This window comes from Macaca fascicularis, chromosome 11, assembly GCF_037993035.2.
Source record: "Macaca fascicularis isolate 582-1 chromosome 11, T2T-MFA8v1.1".
NCBI lineage: Eukaryota > Metazoa > Chordata > Mammalia > Primates > Cercopithecidae > Macaca > Macaca fascicularis.
In genome coordinates, this window is record NC_088385.1 from 129356583 (window position 1) to 129376142 (window position 19560).

The following is a 19560-nucleotide window of genomic DNA, read 5'->3' on the forward strand; positions in this document are numbered from 1 at the left end:
ACTTTTGATACAGGTGGATCAAAGCACAGATTCTAGACTCAGGTTGCCTTGTTCTGAACCCAGCTATGTCACTTACTAGCTGTGCCCTGGGCCAGTTAGAGAATCTCTCTGTGCCTCAATTTATTCATATGTAGAAGGGAGTATAGTCCACATAGGGCAAGGATTACATGAGAAAAATACATGTAAAGCATTTGATCGCAGTACCTGAAACATATAGCAAATGCTCAATAGCAGTTAGCTTTTTTTTTTTCTTTTGTTTTTGAGACGGAGTCTCGCTCTGTCGCCCAGGCTGGAGTGCAGTGGCACAATCTTGGCTCACTGCAAGCTCCGCCTCCCAGGTTCACGCCATTCTCCTGCCTCAGCCTCCCATGTAGCTGGGACTACAGGCGCCCGCCACCGCGCCCAGCTAATTTTTGTATTTTTAGTAGAGACGGGGTTTCACCATGTTAGCCAGGATGGTCTCGATCTCCTGACCTCGTGATCTGCCCGTCTCAGCCTCCTAAAGTGCTGGGATTACAGGCGTGAGCCACCGCGCCCGGCCTAACAGTTAGCTTTTATATGGAATGATTTGGGTTTTTTACAACCATTATCCACTCATAAGTCAATACGGTACATTTTATCAATTCCCTCCACCCCTACCAACCCAACATGTCCCTGCTGTCCACAGCCAGAAATGAGGGGGCCCTGAGGGTCCAGGTCCTGAGGAAGAGAGAACGTGGTTGTCACTTGGCAGGCCCTCTGCCCCAGGGAGGAAGGATGGCAGACATGGTGGGGAGCATTTGGTTATTATTGAAAGTGTTGCCAGACTACTCTTTCGAGTGTGGTGTATTTTAACACTTCCCAGAATATGGCAGACCATCATTGAGAATGTCAAAAGACACACTTTTTGGCAAAACTACTTAAAGCTCCAGATCAGATGAACATCCAAGGGCAAAAGACATTAAGGGCCAGGCACAGTGGCTCATGCCTCTAATCCCTGCACTTTGGGAGGCCGAGGGGGGTGGATCATGAGGTTGGGAGTTCGAGACCAGCCTGACCAACATGGTGAAACCCTGTCTCTACTAAAAATACAAAAATTAGCTGGGCGTGGTGGCGTGTGCCTGTAATCCCAGCTACTCAGGAGGCTGAGTGAGACAGGAGAATCACTTGAATCCGGGAGGTGGAGGTTGCAGTGAGCCAAGATTATGCCACTGCACTCCAGCCTGGGCATAAAGCAAGATCCTGTCTCAAAAAAAAAGACATTAAGGAACTCCCCTCCAAATAGCATTCATATTTTACTTAATTTTTTAAAGTTGTACTACTACAAAGACAGCTCTTTTACAATATTTTTTAAAAGATGTAAAAGTTAGCAACAGATTTTAATCTTGTGGTTTTTTTTGTTTTTTGTTTTTTTTTTGAGACAGAGTCTTGCTCTATCGCCCAGGCTGGAGTGCAGTGGGGCAACCTCAGCTCACTACAACCTCCACTTCCCGAGTTCAAGCGATTCTCCTGCCTCAGCCTCCTGAGTAGCTGGGATCATAGGCGCCCACCACCATGCCTGGCTAATTTTTTGTATTTTTAGTAGAGATGGGGTTTTACTATGTTGCCCAGGCTGGTCTCAAACTCCTAACCTCAGATGATCTGTCTGCCTCGGCCTTCCAAAGTGCCACCACACCCAGCTCAGTAACCTTAACATTTAAATGCACATTTTTTTTTTTAACCCCAAAGTCTCACACACCCACACAACAGAATACCTTGCAGCTTGCATAAAAGAGGCAGATTTTATATATGCTGATTTTTATATATGCGAATAAAGACCACAGTACCTTAAGCAATGCTATTGAGCATTCAACTGGGCAGAACTCTAATTCTCACATTTTACACAGAGCAATGACATAGATGATCACAACCGTAACTCAAAACACAGAGATCTAGATGTGCCTCCTGAAGCCAGGAAACCACCAAGTTGTGCTCAGTATTGAAAATCACAGGCCGGGCGCGGTGGCTCAAGCCTGTAATCCCAGCACTTTGGGAGGCCGAGACGGGCGGATCATGAGGTCAGGAGATCGAGACCATCCTGGCTAATACGGTGAAACCCCGTCTCTACTAAAAAATACAAAAAAAAACTAGCCGGGCGAAGTGGCGGGTGCCTGTAGTCCCAGCTACTCGGGAGGCTGAGGCAGGAGAATGGCGTGAACCCGAGAGGAGGAGCTTGCAGTGAGCTGAGATCCGGCCACTGCACTCCAGCCTGGGTGACAGAGCAAGACTCCGTCTCAAAAAAAAAAAAAAAAAAAAAAAAAAGAAAATCACAGAAATACGATTATGTCATCTCCGTCAAAACTTGGGGTTGACTTTAAAATTAGGCTCTTAGGTAAAGCTCTTAGCTTTACCATCCAGATAAAGTCCTTTCTTTTTTTTTTTCTGCCACTTCTTCCAACTCCCCCAAACCCCCCGCCTTTTTTTTTCGTTGTTGTTGTTGAGATAGGGTCTCGCTCTATTGCCCAGGCTGGCGTACAGTGGTGCGATCTCGGCTTACTGCAACCTCTGCCTCCTGGCTCAAGTGATTCTCCTGCCTCAGTCTGCCAAGTAGCTAGGATTACAGGCATGCACCACCACACCCAGCTAATTTTTATTTATTCATTTTTTTATTTTTAGTAGAAATGGGGTTTTGCTATGTTGCCCAGGCTGGTCTCAAACTCCTGACCTCAGGTGATCTGCCCACCTCAGCCTCCCAAAGTACTGGAATTACAGGTATGAGCCACCATGTCCGGCCAAAATCCTTTCTTTCTTTCTTTCTTTTTTTTTTTGTTTTTTTTGAGACGGAGTCTCGCTCTGTCACCCAGGCTGGAGTGCAGTGGCGCGATCTCGGCTCACTGAAAGCTCCGCTGCCTCCCGGGTTCACGCCATTCTCCTGCCTCAGCCTCCCGAGAAGCTGGGACTAGAGGCACCCGCCACCACACCTGGCTAATTTTTTGTATTTCTAGTAGAGATGGGGTTTACCGTGTTAGCTAGGATGGTCTCGATATCCTGACCTCGTGATCTGCCCGTCTCGGCCTCCCAAAGTGCTGGGATTACAGGCGTGAGCCACCGCGCCTGGCTTCAAAATCCTTTCTTTCTAAACAGCATCTTAGGTGAATGTACAAAGCCAAAGACTTGAAATTCTCAGTAGAAAATAGTTCTGGCCAGGCATAGTGGCTCAGGCCTGTAATCCCAGCACTTTGGGAGGCTGAGGTGGTGGATTACCTGAGGTCAGGAGTTCGAGACCAGCCTGGGACACATGGTGTAACCCTGTCTCTATTAAAAACACAAAAAATTAGCTGACATGGTGGCGGGCGTCTATAGTCCCAGCTACTCAGGAGGTTGAGGCAGGAGAATCACTTGAACCCAGGAGGTGGAGGCTGCAGTGAGAGATGGCACCAATGCACTCCAGCCTAGGCGGCAGAAACAGAGTGAAACTCAGTTTCAAGAAAAAAAAAAGAAAATAGTTCTGCCCTTCCTTACAAATCATAAGTAACATAAACAGGTTATTTCTCCTCTGCACAGATTTTGTCACTCCAAGAGAGTTTGCTTCGGCTGCTACCAATTCCCATTAAATACACAAATATGGATTAATAAAAAATGGGTATACCATCACAGGTATGTGATAAAGCACATACAGAAAACTGTTAATGCAGAAGATAAGTGGTGGATAGATGGGTATTCACCGTACAATTCAATTTTTTGGTATACTGAAATTTTCCTATAAAATGTTAGAGGGAAATCTGTATTACCATCAGATGGGATTTAGTGTAAGCAAACCACTAGGGAACAGGGTACAAAAGAGCCAAGAGGGTTGGGCGCCGTGGCCCACGCCTGTAATCCCAGCACTTTGGAAGGCTGAGGCAAGAGGATCATAAGGTCAGGAGTTCGAGACCAGCCTGGCCAACATGGTGACACTCTGTCTCTCCTAAAAATACAAAAAATTAGCCAGGTGTGGTGGTGGGCACCTAATTCCAACTACTCGGGAAGTTGAGGCAGGAGAATCGCTTGAACCTGGGAGGCAGAGGTTGCAGTGAGCCGAGATTGCGCCACTGCACTCCAGCCTGGGCAACAAGAGTGAGTGAGACTCTGTCTCACCAAAAAAAAAAAAAAAAAAAAAAAAAAAAAAAGCCAAGAAAGTCCCCTGGTTATAGCACTAGTTGGTAGTGCCACTGACTTCTACTGTCCCAGATTAACTTTTTTATTTTTCACTTTTTTCTGTGGCCATGTCTCACTCTGTTACCCAGGCAGGAGTGCATTGGTGTGACCACAGCTCCCTGCAGCCTCAACCTCCTGGGCTCAGGTGATCCTTCTGCCTCAGCCTCCTGAGTAGCTGGAATGACAGGTGCACATCACCATGCTTGGCTAATTTTTTGTAAAGACAGGGCCTCACTCTGTTGCCCAGGCTGGTCTCGAACTCCTGGCCTTAAGTGATCCTCCCACCTTGGTCTCCCAAAGTGCTGGGATTACAGGCATGAACCACTGTGCCTGGCCTATTTTATTTTTTTAAATAAGTTGCATTTCCCCCCCTTTTGTGAAAACTGTCAACAAATTAACTCTTTTAACGAGGTGATCTCTGTAACAACACAACGGGGAAAAAAATGATTCGAATAATTTTATGTACTATACCAGTGGTTCTCTAAAGTTCTAGTCTCTACCTTCTAAGTATTTTATTGGTAAGAAGAAAAAAAGGCCAGGCACAGCGGCTCACACCTGCAATCCCAGCAGTTTGGGAGGCCGAGGAGGGCAGATCTCTTGAGGTCAGGAGTTCGAGACCAGCCTGGCCAACATGGTGAAACCCCATCTCTACTACAAATACAAAAATTAGCTGGGCATGGTGGCATGTGCCTGTAATCCCAGTTACTCGATGGCTAAGACAGGAGAATTGCTTGAACTGGGGAGGTGGAAGTTGCGGTGAGCTGAGATTATGCCACTGCACCCCAGCCTGGGTGACTGAGTGAGAATCTGTCTCAAAAACAATTAAAAAAAAAAAGTTCTAGTCTCCAGAGCAGCACCACCAGCAGCAGCAGCAGCATCATAAACTCATAAGTCAAAGAAACATGGATAAGTGTGATTATGTTAAAAACATACACACAGCCAAAACTACCAGAAGCAATATCAAAAGAAACGACCAAGGCAAAGGCAGCCTGCAAAGGGCGCATGTGCAGAGGGGCCTACATACAGACTCATTATCGGTAGCATGGCCTCCAACAGCATAGGGAGGAAAAAAGTGCCCTCCACTAGAAGGCTGATTGAATACATTATGGTACATCCAAACAATGGAACTTTATGCAGCTTCAAATGAGAATAACACAAGCATTGCCATATGTGGTAGAAAATGACTCAGATATATTATTAAGAGAATAACGCAACATACCAAAGTGTATATGTCATATGCTACTACTTGTACAAAAGTGGAGAGGGATTATATACTACGAGCTGTAGCTGCATATACTATCCCCCCCAAAAAAATAAAAAGAGAAATAGTGATTGCTTCTGGGATAAGCGGCAGTCTGAGAACTGGGGTAAAAAGTAGCTTCAGGCTGGGCACAGTGGCTCACGCCTGTAATTCCAGCACTTTCTGAGGACAAGGCAGGTGGATCATCTGAGGCCAGGATATCAAGATCAGCCTGGGCAACATGGTGAAATCCTGTCTCTACTAAAAATACAAAAATTAGGCAGGCGTGGTGGCAGATGCCTATAATCCCAGCTACTTGGGAGGCTGAGGCAAGATAATCACTTGAACCCAGAAGGCGGAGGTTGCAGTGAGTGGAGATTGTGCCACTGCACTCCAGCCTGGGCAACAAAGTGAGACTCTGCCTCAAAAAAAAAAAAAAAAAAAAAAAAGAAAAGAAAAAGAAAAAAAAAAAAAAAACGGGCTGGCATGGGTGGAAGCTTAAGAGTTCAAGACCAGCTTGGACAACTCAGTGAAACCCCATCTCCACTAATATACAACAAAATTAGCTGGGCATGGCAGCATGTGCCTTGTAATCCTAGTTACTTAGGAGGCTGAGGCAGGAGAACTATTTGAACCCAGGAGGCAAAGGGTGCAGTGAGCCAAGATCGCGCCATTGCACTCCAGTCTGGGTGACAGTGTGAGACATCATCTCAAAAAAAAACAAAAAAAAAGATTTCCTTCTTTGTCTGCAGAGTAGAAGATTTATGAAGACTCAAAAAGCACAATCTAAAAGAACAAAAGTGATACATTTACCTGCCTTAGGATGAAAGACTCACACTTCTGATTTCAAAGCTTATGGCAAAGCTACTGTAATCAAGACAGTGTAGTACTGGCATAAGGATGGACATACGGACATACAGATCAGTGGAAGAGAACTGAAAGACCAAAAACAGACCCTTACGTTTGTGAACAGTTGATTCACAGTTTTTCAACAAATAGTGCTAGAACAAACACATACCCATGTGCAAAAAACGAAATTTGGACCCCCACCTCGCATTATATACAGAATTAACTTAAAATGGGTTGAAGACCGAAACGTAAGATGTAAGAAAATCATAAGCTGGGCATGGTGGCTCATGCCTGTAATCCCAGCACTTTGGGAGGCTGAGGTGGGAGGGTTGCCTGAGCTCAGAGGAGTCTGAGACCAGCCTGGGCAACATAGTTAAGACCCGTCTCTTTAAAAAATAAAAAATTATAAAACTCTTAGAAGGAAACCTCAGAGTGAATCTTTGTGATCTGGGGTAGCCAACGGTTTCTCAGAGATGATACTGAAAGCACAAGTAACAAGAGGAAAACAGGATAAAAGGGACTTCATCAAAATGTAAAACTTTAGTGCATTGAACGACACCAATTTCACCAAGAAAGTGAAAAGAACTCACAGAACAAAAGAAAATATTTGGAAATCATATATCTGTAATCCCAGCTACTCAGGAAGCTGAGGCGGGAGAATCGCTTGAGCCCAGGAGGCAGAGGTTGCAGTGTGCCAAGATCGAGATCGCGCCACTGCACTCCAGGCTGGGTGACAAAGTGACAATCCGTCTCAAAAAAAAAAAAAAAAGACAGAATAACAAGTACGTCCATGGGGATATACAACTGGAACCCTCACACACTGCTGCTAGGAGTACAAACGGTACAGCTTCAGTGCAAAAGTTTCGCAGCTCCTCCAATTGTTAAATGTAGAGTTACCACGTGACTCAGCAATTCTATTCCTAGGGGGGTGTGTGTGTGTGCGTGTGTGTATTTATTTATTTATTTAAGACAGAGTTTCACTCTTGTTGCCCAGGCTGTAGTGCAATGGTGTAATCTCGGCTCACTGCAACCTCCACCTCCCAGGTTCAAGCGATTCTCCTGTCTTGGCCTCCCAAGTAGCTGGGATTACAGGCATGTGCCACCATGCCCGGCTAATTTTGTATTTTCAGTAAAGATGGAGTTTCTCCATGTTGGTCAGGCTGGTCTCGAACTCCCAACCTCAGGTGATCCGCCCACCTCAACCTCCCAAAGTGCTAGGATCACAGGCGTGAGCCACCATGCCCAGTCTCTACTCCTAGGTATATCTAAGAGAAATGAAACCATACATCCACATAAAAACTTTTCACAATATTCGCAGTATTGTGACAGCCAGAAAGTGGCAACAACCCATCAGATGTCCATCAACTGATGAATGATAATATCATTACAATGGGATACTATTCAGCAATATGAAGGAATGAAGGCCTCACACAGGCTTCAACCTGGATGAACCCTGAAAACATTATACTAAGTGAAGATGCCAGACACAAAGGACCACATATGTATTACAGGATTTCATTTCTAAGAAATCTCCAGAATAAGTTCAAAACCAGCCTGGACAACATAGTAAGATGCTGTCTCTCCAAAAAATAAAAATAGAAATAAAAGAAATTTTTAAAAGTTAGCCAAGTGTGGTGGCACATGCATGTAGTTCCAGCTACTCAAAATGCTGAGGCTGGAAGATCACTCAAGCCTAGGAGGTCAAGGCTGCAGTGAGGTATGATCATGTCACTGCATTCCAACCTGGGCAAAAGAGTGAGACTCTACCTCAAAAAAAGAAAAAAAGAAAACTCCAGAATAGGTGAATTCATACAGACTGAACTAGATTAGTGGCTGCCAGAGGCTGGGGGAAGGACAGATAGGGAAGGACTGCTACTGGGCATGGGAATTCTTTTTGGGATAGTTAAAATGTGCCATACTTAGATAGTGGAGATAGTTGCACAACTTTGTGAATACACTAAAAACCACTGGAATTTCACACCTTAAAGGAGAGAATTTCATGGCATTGTGAGTTTTGGTTCTGTTTTTATTTTTTTTTGAGATAGTGTCTCCCTCTGTCGCCCAAGCTGGAATGCAGTGGCGTGATCTCAGCTCACTGCAACCTCCACCTCCCAGGTTCAAGTGATTCTCCTGCCTCAGCCTCCTGAGTAGCTGGGACCACAGGCACCCACCACCACACCCGGCTAATTTTTGTATTTCTAGTAGAGACGGGGTTTCCCCATGTTTCCCAGGCTGGTCTCAAACTCCCGATCTCAGGTGATCCACCCGCCTCAGCCTCCTAAAGTGCTGGGATTATAGTCATGAGTCACTTAGCTCAGCCAGTATTGTGAATTATAATAAATAAAGCTATTATTTTAAAATTTAACTACTTTTAATGGGAAGTGTCTACATGATAAAAGACATTATACAGAAAGTTAAGCCGGGTACAGTGGCTCACGCCTGTAATCTCATCACTTAGGGAGGCCGAGGCGGGTGGATCACGAGGTCAAGAGATCAAGACCATCCTGGCAAACCAACATGGTGAAACCCCATGTGTACTAAAAATACAAAAATTATCTGGGCATAGTGGCACACGCCTCAGCTACTCAGGTGGCTGAGGCAGGAGAATCCCTTGAACCCAGGAGGCGGAGGTTCCAGTGAGCCGAGACCACACCACTGCGCTCCAGCCCAGGCGACAGAGCGAGACTCCATCTCAAAATAAAATAAAATAAAATAAAATAAAATAAAATAAAATAAAATAAAACAACAACAAAAAACAAAGTTGAAAGACAAGTCACAGACTGGGAAGATACTTGCAGCTTTTATAACCCATAATGGTCAACATCTAGAATATACGAAGAATTACTCAAAGAGAAAAAAATGGGCAAAGAAAACGAACAATTTTTTGAATAGAAAATCTGAAGCATCAGTAAACATATAAAATGGGACTCAGCTTCACAGTAATCAATACTGTGATACTTTCACACTCAGAAACTGGGCAAAAATTAATGCCTCAAGTTAAGGAAATGCCAAACTTACTTTGAACGCACCCTCTGATTCCATGGATAAGAGATCCCCATCGAATGGAATGAGATCTAAGCTGTACTCCTCCCTGTGAATAAAGGATCCCAAGACTCCCAGATCCTTCAATCGCTGTTCGCACAACAGGCTACGGCGTGGCACAAACAGAATATGAAAATCTCTCGTTGGGCCTCGTCTATCTTCACTGCAAAGGAAGCAACATTTGTTAGCTTATGAGCTCCTATAAGTCATAGACCACTTTGCTTTTTTTATCCCCACTGCCTGGCACACAGCAGGCACTAAATAAATGCTGGCTAGATAAATAATATAAATACTGACTCTCAGGCTGGGTGCAGTGGCTCACAACTGTAATCCCAACACTTTGGGAGGCCAAGGTGGGCAGATCACTTGAGGTCAGGAGTTCGAGACCAGCCTGGTCAAGAGGGTAAAACCCCATTTCTATAAAATATACAAAAATGGCCGGGCACAGTGTCTCACACCTGTAATCCCAGCACTCTGGGAGGCCCAGGCGGGCGGATTACAAGGTCAGGAGTTCGAGACCAGCCTAGTCAACATGGTGAAACCCCATCTCTACTAAAAATACCAAAAATTAGCCGGGCATGGTGGCAGGAACCTGTAATCCCAGCTACTCGGGAAGCTGAGGAAAGAGAATCACTTGAACCCGGGAGGCAGAGGTTGCAGTAAGCCAAGACCACGCCACTGCACTCCAGCCTGGGCAACAGAGTGAGATTCCATCCCAAAATAAAAAATAAAATAAAATATACAAAAATTAGCTGGGTATGGTGTGCCTGTAATCTCAGCTACTTGGGAGGCTAAGGCAGGTGAATTGCTTGAACCCCGGAGGCAGAGGTTGCAGTGAGCAGAGATCCCACCACTGCATTCCAGCCTGGGCAACAGAGTGAGACTGTGTCTCAAAAAAATAACCAAAAACTGACTCTCAGACAGAAAGTGTTACAGCTGTGCCCACTCTCTCTCTCTTTCTTCCCCGACAGGAAAGCAGCACTGAGTCCTGGCTAGAACTTTCTAGCATTCTCTTAAACCATTTATGGGGCATTAAAGCTCTCAGGTTTATTGAAATAGGGTATCTGTGTCTCACTAAAAACAAATGGTTCTTCAACCGAAGCAATGCAGCCAGAAAGAGTCTTAAATTAAAATGAAAGATCACTCTTGACTCCCGGCCTTACTCTCCTTGACAGAGGACTTCCAAAAATAGCGCACATGCTTTTAAGATTTTAGGGGCTGCAACAATCAATTGTACCACAGAGTGGAGACTGGGCTGCGAGCACTTCCTCTATAGACTGGATGCTATATTAAATTTTAATCAGCTTTTTTTTTTTTTGCTTATGAAATTCAAGTACATGCAGTATATTTAAAAATTACTGCTGGAGGTTTATTTTTTTAAACTAGGTCCTTTTTACTGACACAGGTTTAAGCTTTTGGCTATCCTGAAGGAATGGGGTTATAGGATAACCCTCCTCTCAAACTGCTGAGAACGACCTCCTAAGTTTCCCATCTTCTCTATTTTCAATTTTTGGGGGGTACATAGCAGGCACATGTATTTATGGGGTCCATGAGATGTTTTGATATGGGCATGCAGTGGGAAATAAGAACATCATGGAGAACAGGCGGGCACATCCTCTCAAGCACTTATTCTTTGAGTTACAAACAATCCAATTACACTCTTTTCTTTTTTTGAGATGGAGTCTCCCTCTGTCACCCAGGCTGGAGTGCAGTGGCGTGATCTCAGCTCACTGCAACCTCTGCCTCCCAGGTTCAAAAGATTATCATGCCTCAGTCTCCCGAGTAGCTGGGACTAAAGGCACACGCCACCACACCTGGCTAATTTTTGTATTTTTAGTAGAGACGGGGTTTCACTACGTTGGCCAGGCTGGTCTCGAACCCCTGACCTCAAGTGATCCACCTGCTCTGGCCTCTCAAAATGCTGGGATTACAAGTGTGATCCACCATGCCCAGCCTCACTCTTCAAGTTTAAAAATATGTAATTAAGTTATTATTAACTATAGTCCCCCTGCTGTGCTATCAAATAGTAGGTCTTATTCATTCTATTTTTTTTGTACCCATTAACCATTTCCACCTTCCCCCAGCCCCCATCTTCTCTTTCATATTCTTCCATGCTTATCCCAGTTTTTCAAAAGACCACCTTGCACTGGCAAGAGTGAGGGTCTACCATGAGAAGGAGCTCATACATTAAAAGCATCATATGGACCAAACTCTTTTAGATCAAACACAAGCTCTGAGATACCTGAGCACGTTTTCAGCAATTATATCCATCAACTCTAGCCTGGGTCTGACAAAAAAAATAATATTCTTGACATCAGCTGCCGGCAAACGATTCCCTTTAAGTGTGAACATTTTTTCCACTTCATGTTCCTAGGCAAACACATACACAAAAGGTTAACAGAAAGACTGAAATTTGCCTGTCATTTTCAGACTCAGAAATCATAAATACCCCCAATCAAGTGCACGTTAATATTTTAATATCGAAATTTAGATTCCCTCAAAGCCAAATACATAAAGGACAAAGTTTCAATATAAAGCCACTGGTTTTTTTTTTGTTTTTTTGTTTTTTTTTCTGAGACAGAGTCTCGCCCTGTCACCCCGGCCAGAGCGCAACGGCGCGATCTTGGCTCACTGCAGCCTCCGCCTCCTGGGTTCAAGTGATTCTCCTGCCTCAGCTTTCCGAGTATCTGGGATTACAGGTGCGCACCTCCGTGCCCAGCTAATTTTTGTATTTCTAGTAGAGACAGAGTTTCACCACAGCAGCCACGCTGGTCCTGAAGTCCTGACTTCGCAATCCACCCGCCTCGGCCTCCCAAAGTGCTGGGTTTACAGGCATGAGCCACCGCGCCCGGCCTTAAAGCCACTGTTACTGCATCAGCATTCAAATGATGCTTACATGATGAACTATCAAAGACACCAGGTAATGGTCACATAATGCTAGAATCAGTACAGAATCACTGGCCAATGGATACAAAATGTTAATCGGGCACTAGTATTAGTGTTTATAAAGACCAAACAGCCTTGCAAACCAATGATTCAGGAAGAAATATAAAATCCTATCATAACTGCTAAAGTACAGAATTATTAATCCCTTAACAAACCCCAAATAGCTCATTTACCTTCAATAGTGAATACTGTGCAATCAGGCCAAAGGGTCCAGTTAGGTATTCATCCCAAACTATTGCCTGTAAGAGGGGAGAAACATTCTCTTATTATAGTTAATATCAGGAATTTTAACAATATCAATAAAAAATTGCCTATCATAAACAGGAGGAATATTTGCTTCAAATTCTGGGTTAAAAAATTTTCTCTTAGTGTTACAAGGTTAAAATAACAATAAAGCAGAAAAAAGAATTTAAAAATGTTTGGGCTTTTGCTGTTATTTCATTTTTGAGACAGAGTCTTGAGTGTTGCCCAGGCTAGAGTACAGTGGTGTGATCTCGGCACACTGCAACCTCCGCCTCCAGGGTTCAAGTGATTCTCCTGCCTCAGCCTCCTGAGTAGCTGGGATTATAGGCATGCACCACCATGCCTGGCCAATTTTTGTACTTTTAGTAGAGATGAGGTTTCACTATGTTGCCCAGGCTGGTCTCGAACTCCTGACCTAAGGTGATCCACCCACCTTGTCCTTCCAAAGTGGTGGGATGACAAGCATGAGCCAATGCATGCGGCCGAATAAAAAAAAATTTAATTACTTCTGACCACATTCACATCCTTGTATATCTGTGTCATGGATTTATCAAATTGAGCTATATGGAAATTGTCAATTATACAGAATTAAAACCTACGATATAGGTATCACAAATCTTATTTGGGCAAAAGAGGATTTTTTTTTTTTTCTTTGGAGATGGGGCAGTGGTGGAATCACAGCTCACTGCAGCCTCGATTTCCTGGGCACAGATGATCTTCCTATCTCAGCCTCTGGAGTAACCGGGACTACAGGTGTGTGCCACCACATCAGGCTAATTTGTGTTTTAGTAGAGATGAGATTTCACCATGTTGCCTAGGCTGGTCTCCAACTCTGGGCTCAAGCGATCTGCCTGCTGTGGCCTCCCAAAGTGCTGGGATTACATTGCACTTCCTCTTCCACCACACCTGGCCAGAAGAGAAAATTCTTAAAAGCTCAGTAAGTTTAAGTAACTTTCCAAGGCCATATAGAGACCTCAGACCATACAGAGTGTAAGGGAGTGAGGACTCCAACCTAGGACTTTTTGACACCACAAGTCACTGCTCTGGACCCCTATGAGTATTTCTACTGCTTAACTCCAGTATAAATTTTTTTCTTAAACTAAAATATTTATTTAAATAATCGTACATTAACATTTAATTAAAAGAAATAATACAGAGCGAGCCCCTGTACACTTTGCTCAGTTTCCTCCAGGGGTAACATATTACAACCAGGAAATTGACATTGATAAAATCCATGATGTTATTCAGATTTCAGCATCCTTTGCTGAATTGAAACTGGACCCCTATGATGTAGCCTGTTTTTTTCTCTCAAAGGCTGCTAGCACCCACTCTACCTCTTCGGGTTCTGTTCTCTCCAAGACTGAGGCTCCCCAGTTCGACTTTTCACAGTTGTACTGTAACTTAGGGTGACGTATAAACCCTAAGGGGATGAAGGAGAAGTGACACCATTCAGAAGAAATCCTATAAATTCTCTGATCTAGTTCCTGACTCCCTTGTGAAAACGGTGCTACTAGATAAGTTATACTACCTTAGGAGGCCAGGTTAAAAGCCCAAATGATTACAACTTCTCTCTTAACACGCGTGAGCAGCAGGTTGCAAGGTGCTGGTGTTTCAAGACAGTTTCTAAGGTACGATTTGTACTGACACGTATGATCCCCGTAATGAATGGACACTGGACCATCCACATTGTTGGACCGCCCACCCGTCCGGTGCCTCGGCAGGCAGCAGAGGAAACACCTGACGTAAACCGGCTCATCAGCGGCTGGGCTATCACAGTGGCTTACTCTGCTCTCACAAAACAGTCGCGGTGCCACTCCGGGTCCAGGCCGTACGCCCAGGGCCCCACCTTCATCGCTACAGGGGTGCAGGTAAAAGGGCCCCGAGGCTTGCCTCCTTGGAAGCCCCGGGGACCTCGTAAACCGCGAACTCAGGCGGCAGGGAACGGATTAAGCCAGGCCGGACCAAGGGAGGCGAGGGCGGTGTCGCTGCCTCCCGCCCCTCACCTTGCTTCCTGCGCACTTGTCCAGGAACTCGCGCAGCTCGCGGCGCACCGCCTCGCGCAGCACGTTTAGGTTCACTCGCCCGTAGGACAGGTGTGCCGCCATCTTGCCCCACCACCCCCTGCCCCACAACGCCAACCACGTCCGCCGGTTCCAACGGGAGGACCACTGACGCAGTCACGTGACAACGCGTCCACGTGACTGATGCGGCTGCGCATGCCAACTCGGAAAACGGAAGCTACCGGGTTGGGGTTCTACCTCGCCTGGCCCTAGTGTCCACCTCTTTCTTCTACCCCAGTGGTGGTTCAGATTCTCGCCAAGACCCAGGGCGCGTTTCAGAACCTGGTCACTCCAGGAGTCGTCCGGCGCTGAAAAGCGATTTTAAAGATCTGGAGTAGACCGGGCGCGGTGGCTTACGCCTGTAATCCCAGCACTTTAAGAGGCCGAGGTAGGAGTGATAGCTTGAGGCCGGGAGTCCGAGACCAGCCTGGGCCGACTTCGTCTCAAACAACAACAACAACAACAAACCAACCAACCAACCAACCAAACAAAACATTGACTCTCTCTTGTCCCTTTTAAAAATCGCGAATTTTTATTTGCAGCAAAGGTACTTGCTGTAAGATGATATCTTAAGGCCAAATTTGGATAGAAAAAAAAGCACATTTTTTTTGAGACGGTCTCACCCTGTCGCCCAGGCTGGAGTGCAGTGACGTGATCATAGCTCACTGCAGCCTCTACCTCCCGGGCTCAAGTGATCCTCCCACCTCAGCGCCGGAGTAGCTGGAAGCACGCCACCCACTGCTCAAATATTTTAAATTATAGCAGTCAGAAGGTTCTTAGCTTTGCACTAATCAAGGCTGTTTTGATTTGTGAGCTAAAATGTATGAGTATGGTGAGGAGTCGAGGGAATCTTGAGTGGACTTTTTTTTTTGGGGGGGAGGGGGGGTAATCCCTTCCTAACAGACTTTTACAGAGATGTGGCATTTCACACAAAACAGTATTGCTTCTGGAATCCAGGTCCCACCACTTGCCTCAGTAAAATTACTGTACCTCAGTAAAATCATGTTACCTCTGAGTTGTAGTGAGGACCAAAGAGGACATGAATTTCATCGTGTAGTCCACGTGAGAGGCTTAGCTGGGTGCCTGGAACTTAATTGCTCAATAAATTATTAATATTAGTAGAATATATGCGTTTCAATACTTTGGGGGTGGAAATGGGCTTTTTGGGATCTGGTCAAAGATGAAAATTTCCTTCTTTGAGTGAATAGCTTACCTTTTTTTGAGACGGAGTCTTGCTCTGTCACCCCGGCTGGAGTGCAGTGGCACCATCTCGGCTCACTGCAACCTCTGCCTCCTGAGTTCAAGCAATTCTCCTGCCTCAGCCTCCCGAGTAGCTGGGACTACAGGCATGTGCCACCACGCCTGGCTAATTTTTTGTATATTTTTAGTAGAGACGGGGTTTGACCGTGTTAGCCAGGATGGTCTCAATCTCCTGACCTCATGATTCGCCCACCTTGGCCTCCCAAAGTGCTGAGATTACAGGTGTGAGCCACCACGCCCAGCCCCCAATTTTTTCTTCTTTTTTTTTTGGTGAGATGGAGTCTCGCTGTCGCCCAGGCTTCAGTGCAGTGGTGCAATCTTGGCTCACTGCAATCTCCGCCTCCCGGGTTCACGCCATTCTCCTGCCTCAGCCTCCCAAGTAGCTGGGACTACAGGCGCCCACCACCACACCCAGCTAACTTTTTATATTTATTGTAGAGATGGGGTTTCACCGTGTTAGCCAGGATGGTCTTGATCTCCTGACCTCGTGATCTGCCCACCTCTGCCTCCCAAAGTGCTGGGATTACAGGCGTGAGCCGCCGCGCCCAGCCAGCCACCAATTTCTTAAAAACCATTTAGTAACAAGACTGCAGTAGAAATTGCTATATGACTGTATAGGGTTTGATCATTTGAAGTAAAACCATTATGACAAACCTGAGAATATCAGTTTACTACCATTAGCAAAAAAGAATAGCCCTTTATTGGCTGGGCAAGTACAGCTCACACCTGTACTCCCAACACTGTAGGAGGCTGTGGTGGGAGGATCGCTTGAACCCAGGAGTTCAAAACCAGCCTGGGCAACATAGGGAGACTCACTCTCTACAAAAAAATTAAAAAATTAGCCAGGCGTTGTAATCCCAGCACTTTGGGAGGCCAAGGTGGGCGGATCACGGTCAGGAGATCGAGACCATCCTGGCTAACATGGTGAAACCCCGTCTCCACTAAAAATACAAAAAACTAACTGGGCGTGGTGGCAGATGCCTATAGTCCCAGCTACTGGGGAGGCTGAGGCAGGAAAATGGCGTCAACCCGGGAGGCGGAGCTTGCAGTGAGCTGAGATTGAGCCACTGCAGTCCAGCCTGGGCGACAGAGCAAGACTCCGTCTCGGGGGAAAAAAAAAAAAATTGGCAAGGTGTGGTGGCACTTGCCTGTAGTCCTAGCTACTTCAGTGGTTGAGGCGAGAGGATTGGTTGAGCCCAGGAATTGGAGGCTGCAGCAATCCACAGCCTGGGCAACAGAGTGAGACCCTGTCTCAAACAAAACCAAACCCACAAAACAAAAACGAATAACCACTTATTAAAGTAGATACAGAACACTTGTTTGGCCAAATTTTAATACTGCTTTACATGTTTTCTGTTTGTGAAACAATTTGTATTACATTTATAACCAAAAATTTCAACTGGTAACAGATTTAATATTCACTGTCAAACACACAGTTGATCATCTTGAGGGGAAAATACATCAAAGGCATATATACAATTATAGAAGTTCTTATTGTACATGTGGCATGGAAGATACATTTTATTCCTTTTTACATATTCTAGAAGACATTCAAATGAAGATAAATAGATTCAAACTGGTCGATAAACTGTTCTGGTGCTTTGAGGTCCTTCATTTTCTTTTTTGTGATAAGAAAATCCAAAATTATTAATGTTGAATTTCTCATCGTACATTCATCTAAAAACAGTAAAAAAAACTTGTAAAGGAAGATTGTAGACTGGTTAATTTAGGCGTTTTATACTGGCTTATTGTTAACTGACTGCTGGGGATACCTGCTAGAGAAGGAAACAAAATTGGAGAAAATTCCTCCAGTTATTTAAATCTGTTTAAGAAATAAAAGGAAAACAAATGAAAATGTTGCAAAGCCGCATGATGCTATGTCTGGCCTAGTCCGTTATGTCCTAATGATCATTTTAAGTGTTTTCTTTTTCAAAAAGGTAAATATCCAAAAAGAAAGACACATTGTGTATGTTTTTTTCCCAAAATATAGATTTTTAAAAAATATATACATATAATATATAGAAGCTGAAATTATGGAAAACTAATAAACAAAACACCACAGTAGATTAAGTGGGTGCAGCATATAGATTATCAAATGTCCCCACAGCAGTTTGGGGGCTTTCCCCTCCCTTTACCTGCTTCATGATTTTATAATCACAGCTAAGTATTATCAAGCCTGAAACAAAGGCACTACTGATAACAGGTAGTGCAAAGAGCTCAGATATTTCTTTGAATAAGAATAAAATACTTTAAATGAGTAGATGAAAATGCAAAATGGCACATTTTTTCAACTCATTCCAGTGTCAAAGCTTAACCAAAAAATCTAAATATACAAATGCAGCCTGGAAATATTTTAGTGCAAATATGAAAAGTAACGGCATAATTTAAAGTTACTTAAATAAGGTATTATAAGGGTAGGGATTTTTCTATGAGGTCTAGGGACAATAAATGTAATGGCATCTGGTGCAATGTCTTCAAACTTGAAAATCAAGAAAACAAAATTCGAGGTGAAAACTCACCTACTAAATATTTATTCTTCTAACTCATAAGGGGAGACTAAAGGGCAATTTGTTGAAGATCAAAATATTTTCCTAGATTTGCTGATGGGGTAAAAAATACCATGAGTTCTCTTGGAGTCTGCACACACAATGCTGGTGTTACGCTGTGTCAGTGCGAGTGCATCTGAGAGAGCCGTGTCCTCCACTTGAGGCTTCATCAGAAGGTCTCGTCGTCATTGCAGTTGGTGGCCCAGTGTCCAAACATCTCACAGATTTCACAGTATGGGCGCTCCTCACCCCGACTGCCATGGTGTGTGGAATGGGGAGGGTCCTCTGACATCTGTGCCTGGGTAGGACAATCCTCTGTATCGTGGAGATCAAAGCAGTCACAAATGTCACAGAAGAGGCGAGGTTTCTTCTTGGACTGTTTCTCCTGATCATCGCTACAAATGTCAATGTGTGAAATCAGAAAATGAGTAAGAAGAAACTGAAGAGACAAGAACACTTGCAAAGAATTTAAAAAATTAAGCATGAACTAACTATGGTCAAGTCTGTGAGCCTCCAATATAAGTAGTACATTATTCCACATTTAAAGTTTTTTTGTTTGTTTGATTTTTTGAGATGCAGTCTCACTCTGTCACCCAGGCTGGAGTGCAGTGGCATGATCTTGGCTTACTGCAACCTCCGCCTCCCGGGTGCAAGCAATTCTCCTGCTTCAGCCTCCTGAGTAGCTGGGATTACAGGCGCGCACCACCCCCGTCAGCTAATTTTTTTGTATTTTTAGTAGAGATGGGGTTTTGCCAGGTTAGCCAAGTTGGTCTCGAACTCCTGACCCCAGGTGATCTGCCCACCTCGGCCTCCCAAAGTGCTGGGATCACAGGTGTGGCCACCATGCCAGCCTCACATTTAAAATTTTCACATCAAACCATTTGTAGTCTCCTCTCACTCACTTGCCAGATTTACGGAAATCTATTTATGGCAAAGGAACCGCAAAACAATTGGTTTTTTTTGTTGCGTCTTTTTACAATCCCCTAGAGAAGCTGATTTTAAAAACATATTTATTTTGATGAAACTAAGGTTCCAATCAGTATGGCTTTTTTTGAGACAAGGTCTTGCTCTGTCACTCAGGTTGGAGTACAGTGGCACAATCTTGGCTGACTGCAACCTCCACCTCCAAGGCTCAAGCAGTTCTCCTGCCTCAGCCTCCCAAGTAGCTGGGATTACAGGCATGCACCACTATACCTGGCTAACTTTTGTATTTTTTGTA

General features: G+C 44.6%; 2 protein-coding genes across 54 annotated transcripts in view; both read right to left on the reverse strand.

Annotated features, from left to right (window-relative positions):
• VPS33A (VPS33A core subunit of CORVET and HOPS complexes) overlaps positions 1-14645 on the reverse strand; it is a 35403-nt gene extending 20758 nt beyond the window's left edge. For 2 of the 4 annotated variants that reach the window (XM_005572488.3, XM_045366160.2), the window contains exons 1-4: positions 14479-14645; positions 12406-12471; positions 11529-11656; positions 9263-9449 (exon numbers count right to left, since the gene is read on the reverse strand). In XM_005572488.3, coding sequence (XP_005572545.1) covers positions 9263-9449; positions 11529-11656; positions 12406-12471; positions 14479-14580 — 483 coding nt within the window. In that variant the 5' untranslated portion in view covers positions 14581-14645. The remainder of the gene's footprint in view (positions 1-9262; positions 9450-11528; positions 11657-12405; positions 12472-14478) is intronic. The other 2 variants (XM_074008214.1, XM_074008213.1) reach the window with 1 other exon arrangement.
• A 2430-nt stretch (positions 14646-17075) lies between these two features.
• CLIP1 (CAP-Gly domain containing linker protein 1) overlaps positions 17076-19560 on the reverse strand; it is a 148311-nt gene continuing 145826 nt past the window's right edge. For all 50 annotated transcript variants that reach the window (XM_074008174.1, XM_074008170.1, XM_074008166.1 and 47 more), the window contains one exon: positions 17076-18736. In XM_074008174.1, coding sequence (XP_073864275.1) covers positions 18511-18736 — 226 coding nt within the window. In that variant the 3' untranslated portion in view covers positions 17076-18510. The remainder of the gene's footprint in view (positions 18737-19560) is intronic.